Genomic DNA, 8,400 nt, shown 5'->3' on the forward strand with positions numbered 1-8,400 from the left:
GATTTAAGTAATGTGGAGTGATGACTGAAGACTCCCACCATTGGATAGAAAATTCCTCCAAATTAGCCTCGTGTCAAATTCACTCGGCGTGTCAACTTGTATCCCCGCATTTAACTTTTCCAGTCGTAAATTTAGCTCTCATATATTTAGTTTAAAAATAGCCAAAAGAGAGCTTTGTTTTTGCCACATAACAATGTGTTTTCAGACTGAAACTGACCACCTAGAATAGGAGAGTAGGCAATATGTGGACCCGTCATAAGTACAAGCTGAGCTGCCACCTGGCAGACAAGGCCACTAATAGAAGCTTAGGCATGTTGCTTATCCAGGGAACAATAAGTGAATATTATCTATTAGAAAAAAAAAAAAAAAAAAAAAAAGGAATATTTAAGTGATCATCCAGGCTGTTCTTGATTGTACCTACATTTTTCCAGCTGGTTCCAAAGGCAGTGCTATAAATGTGTTGCCATCACAGCCAGATAAGGTCTTCATGGTGGTTTTGTAGTTTCCTAGGCATATGTCAGGTGACCAGTTGTGCACCTATGTACAAGTTTTGGCAATGAAACCACCCAGCAGACAATTGCTTCACTTGATGTTTCCCAAGTGGTTTCCATGACCTGCCAAATTCATTCATATATCATGCATCAAAGAGATAAAATAACTTTCTTAATTGATTAAATACTAGGAATTTTATTTCCCTAGTTTGAGGGTTTGGTTTCTCTTTGCCATGAAGATGAAATGATCAAATCGTGCCTTGTGGTTTGAAATTGATGAGATATAAAGCACTCGAGAATCAAGTTTAATTCTTCTACAGAGTTGTTTGACTGAAAGTTAGGGATTGCACTTCTTTGCCAAGGAGATGAGACGACCAGATCATTAGAGAACATGGTATGAGATCCAATTCAAATCAAGCATTCAAGCTTCAACGGACATCAGAGTAGTACCAGTTCAGGATCAAGTTCAAGCTTATTCTTCTCCTTCCTGATTCCTTCTTTCGTTCTTCGAGGTCACTGGGTATGTTGGAAGCCTGAGGCAATAGATTAAAATCCATGACCTTGGCCACATAGATCCCCTTTTTAGTAACAGAACAGCCATCTATGGTTTTTTTTATTTGTGATTTTTCTTTTTCATCTCAACCCAGTGGGACCTACAAGCTCTACGCAACAATGGGTGGCAATTAAACAATCACATAAGGTGCATCCCGGAAGATTATAGAAAGCAATGTCTCACAAAAGAAGGCACAACCTAAAAAACTATAAATTAATGGAAGTTAAAAGGTGTTCTCATGCACTAAGTTCGTAGAGTGGAAACATTTGATGCTAGAAGTCAGAGATGAAGGGCATACGAAAGACACTCCAGAGAAAGACTAAAGGAGCTATCAATCATCCATGAGAAAGTATATACCTCGATCAAACAACATGAATTAAGACTCAGAAAGTATATACCTCGATCAAACAACACGAATTAAGACTTAGACGCTGTCCATTTGCTACCTCCTTGCTATTGACTAAAATTGGACACTTGCCGAGATTCTTTAGATAGAAGGATCCATCTTCATCCATCTTTATCATTGCCTGCACAAATGGAGAGGGAAGAAATATTGTGCGTCTCAGACAACCAAAATACATAAATTATGTCAAGGAAGCTGATGATAATAATACACCATGACAAATTTGTTCCACTGGAACAGAAGCACCATGAAGAAACAAAAATGCAAGTACTGTTTATATAATTACATCATAAGTTAACGACTGAAGGCTCTGAACAAGTAAAGGTGAAATTAATATAAGCAGAAAAGAACCCTGCCCGCTTACGTGGATACACGCCCTGACACAAGCTGTGCAAAAAGACCGCGCTGCCCCCCGCCCTAATGCCTCCATGTGGCCTCCCATTGGCCTGCATGCTGGTGTAGTGACCGCGCAAGCGGACAGGGTTCTGTTGTCCTTGATATAAAAAAATAAAATAAAAACTTTTGTTTTGAAATCTAACCAAATATGGTAATTAAACTTTTTTTGAAAAAACTACTTGGCCTTATAATATTTTCCTATTCAAATCAAGGGAATTTGATTGAAAAGTGAAGTAACATTTAATTGATAGATTTAGAACATCTTTTAAATTAATAGATTTAGAAAGTCATCGTTGGTAATGGTGACAAGTTTCCATTTTATTCCAGAGTACCATGTCTGAGCCAAACTGAATCCATCTCTTGTTTTCAGAGGATCAGATTTCTAGTGATGAATCCACAAATATGAGGTTTTGAATAAGTGCAAGATTGAAATCTAAGCCAACAAAAAGGGAGAAGAGTAAATGAAGAAAACCTTCTTCCCACCCTCCCAAAAAAAAAAAAGCACCAACAATACCCCAGGGTCCTCGAACAGGTGATAAGGCAAACGTTGGACTGCAAATGCAATTTACCCTATAAAATAAAAAAATTTAATTATATACTTCCTCACTACCTACATTCTACTTTTGAGGTTTGCCACATCTAACCCTTCATATCCATTTCAGATTCCAAGACCTACACCCATATCCACCTACCAAGTGGTTAACATTAATACTCTCACTCTTCTTTTTATCAAAACTTAATTTTCTGCTAAAATAATGTAGGAAATATATAATAGATACAGGAAAGACAAACGAATAGTTTGTAGGATATTGAGCAAAAGAAAAAGGAATGGTTTGTGGCTAGATAGAACTGCACTGATTTTTTTTTTTTTGGAGGGGGGGTGTAAATTAGATCTGAGGTGCCATGTGTTTGAAGAAAAGACATTTGGGATTCCTCCAGTTTACAAAGTGACATTTAGGGTTCCGAAACAAGTTTAAAACTACTCTGGCTTAACTAATGAGTTTATAATATTTCAAATTTTTTATTTTTTCATCCAAAGTAATTAACTCTCATTTAAGTTACAATATGTTCCAACCTTTTACCATCCTCAAGCACTCATCCTCCTCAAACGTGATTAAGGGTGTTTGGTACCAATACCAAATGACGATATCAAAACCATATTAGATTTCCATATCAAAAGTGTACCAAAGGAGATTCGGTACGGTTTTGATATGACAAAATGGTTTTTATATCAGCACAGTACGATATCAGTTGTTAAGACAAAACCATTTGATATGTACCGAAACCGTACCAAAAACCATACCAAATAAGGAACCAGATCCTCTCCAGTACCATAGAGGCCCAATGCACATCCAACGGCTGGAAGGACCCAGGCATGCAGTCCAACACACCGAGCGCACAACTCTAGGTCCTCCCAGCCGTTACATGCACGTTGGGCCTCTAGTGGCACTAGAGAGGATGTGAATCCACCAAAATATCAAAATCATATTGAATATAGTACCAAAATACCAAAATTATACCGAACATCATATCATATTTATACCGACTACGTAAACATAGAAAGAAAAAAAAAAAAAGGCAAAATTGTTACCATATTTATACCAAACAAAAACCATACCGGCTCAAAACCGGTATTTGGTACAGTAATTTGGAAGAATTTCAGTATTGACATTCGTCATCGGTTTTGAATTGACACCTTTAATCACACCCGAGGAGGGTGGGTGCTTGAGGATGGTAAAAGGTTAGAACATATTATAACTTAAAAGAGAGTTGATTTCTTTCTATGGGAAAAATAGGAAATTTTAAAAATTTTAAATTCATTATTTAAGCCAAGGTAGTTTTAAACTTGTTTTGGAACCCCAAATTTCACTTTTTAAACTGGAGGAACACCAAATGCCATTTCTTCAAACACAAGGCACCTCAAATGTAGTTTACCTCTTCTTTTTTTCATTTTTCTTTTCTTTTTTTTCTTTTTTTTTTTGGGCGGTGGGGGGGTTTGCTCAAATAACTAAGGCTCTACGGAGGGCGGGAACAGAAATGGACAAGGATAAGGTACTAAGAAGCATTAAAATACAATGATAAGAAGCAGCTCAATACCAGGAGCCTAAAAAGGACTAAACTATGGTGTAGTCCAAGGGACAAGTAATGGGGATCATTTCGGATCAATTACACTAATCTTATCCACCATTTTCCCAATTCAAGAATATTCACAATAATGAATCAATCAGTGTTAATAAACCTAGAACATCTCTTCTTCTTTTTTTTTTTTTTTTTTTTTTGGTGGCTGTGGGGTTTGGGGGAGGTGGTAGACAATGGGAATTTCCCGTTTGGAGAGGGGAAAGGTATCCTTAAAATCTGTAAAACAACCAATTTAAAGCAATCAAAGCAACTGTAACCTGCCGCCGAGAGATTTTATCAGCACGCCCTTCTCTCCCCAGGTCAATGTCAACATCCACATCATTTGTTGCTCTCCCAAGTAATACCTACATTATCAAGAACATTTCAATAAGAACAAGGGTAAGAACAAATATTTCAATAAAAAATGACTCAATATTCTAGCAATACCACCAAGTAGAATCAAACCCACGCAATCATTACCATAGAGGTGACAAAGGTCAGGGTTGGGTCATTCAACTTTTTTGATCTTTTAGGCAGACGCAAGGTGTATAAAGGAAAGCTACCCTTTTAAGGGCAATAATATTGGATGATTAGCAATTTTCACATTTGGTTCTCTTCTCACCTGGAAACATTTCTGGTTATTTCTTGTTTAAATATTTTTTTTCTGGTTGGTCTCCTGACAAGAGGTGGATTGATGTAAGGAAAATTACAGGTGTAATCAACCCCGGTAAGGACTAGCAATAGGCTCCAAACAGTAAACAAACAAGAGACTCATATCTGGTCAGAAAGTACAACTGAGAAATAACACAATTTAGGGCAGCTTTAGGGTAACCTGCATCTCTCAAATCAGAGCTCAGATGAGCCTAACATTGCAATCAAGGGGAGACTCTATAGGGTGGAACACACCCTCAAAATTATATCTAGGTTGAGAGTTATGCTGTTGGCAAGAAAAAGGAAACTTTTGGTAATTCTTGAAGAACTAGCAGTAGCAGCTTCAGATGATCCTCAAAATTGGATCGAAGGTCCTTTGTATGATGCCTTACTGTCCTTCAAAAGTTGTGCCTCAACTGCAGGCTGGTTTGGGAGGACTGAAGATAGGTTAACAATAGGAAAACTTTTAGAAACAAGGCTGCAAATTCCTGTAGGGCCTGATCTGCAGGACAAAGGTGACTCCCAAGGGGTCCAATGAATCCTCAGAAAAAGATGAGCTTCAAAACAACAAATAGCGGGAAGATCTAGGTTGCAGGTTGCTGCCCAGAAAACCTCTAACACAGCAGCGCCGCAGGCCGCGAATGGGGTTCTCAGATCTCCAGCAGCAGCAATGGATAGTCTTGTCTTTCGATAGGTCTTCAAACACTCAAGAACTAAGGAAAATAAAGAAAGGAGAAAATAGAGCTCGATACAAGGACAAGAAGGGGAAACAGAAGAAGGAAGTCAATCAGGCCTCTCACCCCTCAAATTGGTTTAGGAATCCCACCCCTCAATCGACCCTCACAGCCATGGAGAAACTTCTCAACTTTTCATTAATCAAATCTGTTGAATTCTTATCTATTTATTGCTTTGGCCAAGCTTGTTACAAAATAGAAGTAATAGGTAAGGGAACTTCTAAGAAAAGGAAACTCGTCAATTAGGAAACAAACCTTCCTAATTGAAACAACTTGTTTGCTAAGAAAATAAAAATAAAAGTATAAAACAGAGAATCTTCTAGAGACAACTAACTAATTCTAATTACTTGTCAACTAAGAAACACAAAAATGAAACAAAGCCTAGACCATAGAAAGGGAACAAAGCTGAAAATCATAAAGAGTCAAAATTCCAGCTTGTTGCTGAAATCGATAGAAACTTTTAGGCCCATCTAGAAGATCAATGGTCTGGCTTTTGGCTGGCTCGATTGGCCATTGGGGCCGGCTGGTCCAGCATAAAATCTGATTCAATGGAGCCAGCAGCCTTTCTTTTGCAAGCCTGATCTACATCATGAATCCTATCCTCACCAACCTTTTGGCAACAAAATCTTCTACACTGCTAATTAAGAGCAGTGAACCATCAACTTACACAATGGTTGCTTTTTTTTTTTTGTTAACCAAGGTGTCCGAGCCAGCTTACGCACACCTCGACTAATCCTCAAGGAGACTAGCGCAACAACCCACCGCCACGGTCTCCACTTAAATTGCAAATGTACAGATGGGGAATCAAACCTGGGACCGTGCGCCTATCCACACAATCCCCAATTACTTCCTCTCTAAATTTCTTTCCCACATTTTAAGAAGTAATTTCCCATGTGTTGGTGTACAAAGTCTTGTATTCCGTCGCAGTTTAATCCAGGGAGTACTAGTGCAGGTGTCTCGACAGGACAGAACGACAGGCCCACTTGCCAGTAAGCGGACCGTGGGGGTTGCAAGGGGGCAGGAGACCCCCCTGCATAGTAGGTGTGTTGCGCCCCCCACTGAAAGTTTTTTATTTGAGGGCAATCTTGTACTTTTCAGATTAGGGTTTTTCACTATGTATTTGTAGCGAGGTTTACTTTTCTTGCAAGAAATACTGAGGCGTGAGGACGAGTGCTGTAAACTTAGTCTCCATTAATAGTGAAGCAGAATCTCATCTCACCGAGGACGTAGGCAATCTTGCCGAACCTCGTAAACCTGTGTGCGTTGTTTGTTCTTGTTTTCCATTATCTTTTGCATCGTTTTTAGGGTTGCGTTTCTACACCGTGATCATACAAGAAAGCATAGAGGAATTCTCCAATTAAAAAAAAAATAACAAAAAAACCTATATTTTACAACAACCACTATATAAATAAATAAATATATATATAAAGCTACCCAGTGCACGAGGCTCCTGCTACAACAACCACTATAACTATGAAATAAAACTAAGTCAACAAGGATAGCCAAGGATTGGTTAGGATATGGGTGTGAGAAACAGAGTAAGCAAGCCAGAGAAAGATAGAGATCAAGAAAGCAATGTTGTCTTGGGCTTGCCATTTTCTTCGTCTCTTATTTTCATTACTTATAAGCAGAAATATAGAGTACCAAATTACAAATATTCTTTCAATTTTCTCCTAACTTTCCTCACCTACTTTGGTTTTCTATTACCAATTAAAACGACATGGCCCTCACTCTCTATGCAACCCAGAACATAGGATTTATGTTGAGATTGCCAATGACCTTGGAACCAAGTTCGTTGTAGACTCCCAACCGCACATTTGGGAATACCTCACCCAGATGAACTCAAATCCTTTTACCACAAGGTATTTCCATTACACATTGGTTTATGATATCAAATTTGTAACAAGTAGCAAGTTATTCTAATTCATATAAATTATGATAGGTTGTGCTAGCAGGACCAACAGGATGGAATTTCATGCTTCACTATGCAGGAAACAAGTAAATGGGAAATGTAGCAGCTTTACCACTCTTATAATATTTTTATTGAATTCATCTTGGCCAAACTGGTATAACTGGTTTCCGTAGTGCAGAAAATACAGCTCTGGTCATATAGTTCACATTAGATTGGAAAATAGAAATTTCAGCCCCTGTGGTCACCATATAGTTTCGAACTAAACTATATTTATAAATGTTCTGACGACAAAATTCCTCCTTCAGAACTCACAACCTTTTTTACTCCACATTTTTTTTAATCCACAAGTAAGACTTATTGGCACAAATTACATAGTTTCCCTAGACCATAATGGATTCTAAAATTGGACCGCAAGACCTGCATGACTAAATGATAATGACAAATTCTACTAGCCCAATCCATATTATATACAGGAAAATGTTCATATCGGGGGCTGACTTATGTAAGACCCCACACTGAACTAGGAACAACAATTTGCAGAAAAAGAAAGATGCAAGCAAGTAAAGCCAGCTGTAAAATATATAAATATATAGCAGAAAATTGCATAAAGTGAAATCAAAACAAATCAAACAACAAAAAATGATAATTAAGATGTGAAAGAAACTTATGAAGAGGGGGTCCAGCAGGCCAAAAGCTGATATCTGTACCTCTGGCTTCTTAATATAATGCTTTAAATGGCGGCCATAGAAAATGGCAAATGCTCTATGAGAAGCCATAGCTCTTTGCATATGTGACTGGACCACCTGTTCCAACCTTATGATTGCCCTCTTAGTATCCTTATTTTGATACCTTAGCACTGGGCACAGAGAAAGCACAAACAATTCAAAATCACCCAACTGTACGTTACAACAATCAGCAATAAAAGTAACCTACATTCACTTGCCAAAAAGTGTGCCAATGGCACTATAATAACCCTAAATTTATACTAGACATAACTCATAGAACTTTCAAAAGTTTAATCGGCCATCCCACTTGCCAGAATAAGTAAAGGTCAAACAGGACTGAGGTGGCAGATTTTTTTTGGGGGGGCGGGGGGTGGGGGGTGTGGTAATGTTTGTGGCTGGGAGGATGTGACTGAAACT

General features: G+C 38.2%; 1 protein-coding gene across 2 annotated transcripts in view; it reads right to left on the minus strand.

Annotated features, from left to right (window-relative positions):
• Window positions 1-213: 213 nt before the first annotated feature.
• The window catches only part of LOC122084669, a 12,699-nt gene continuing 4,512 nt past the window's right edge, over window positions 214-8,400 (minus strand). Inside the window, exons 4-7 of one of the 2 annotated variants that reach the window (XM_042653098.1) lie at window positions 7,966-8,114; window positions 4,240-4,326; window positions 1,443-1,571; window positions 214-614 (exon numbers count right to left, since the gene is read on the minus strand). In XM_042653098.1, coding sequence (XP_042509032.1) covers window positions 507-614; window positions 1,443-1,571; window positions 4,240-4,326; window positions 7,966-8,114 — 473 coding nt within the window. In that variant the 3' untranslated portion in view covers window positions 214-506. Of the gene's footprint in view, window positions 615-643; window positions 1,025-1,442; window positions 1,572-4,239; window positions 4,327-7,965; window positions 8,115-8,400 lie in introns of those variants that run through there. The other variant, XM_042653099.1, reaches the window with a different exon arrangement.

This window comes from Macadamia integrifolia, chromosome 7, assembly GCF_013358625.1.
Source record: "Macadamia integrifolia cultivar HAES 741 chromosome 7, SCU_Mint_v3, whole genome shotgun sequence".
Classification (NCBI taxonomy): Eukaryota; Viridiplantae; Streptophyta; class Magnoliopsida; order Proteales; family Proteaceae; genus Macadamia; species Macadamia integrifolia.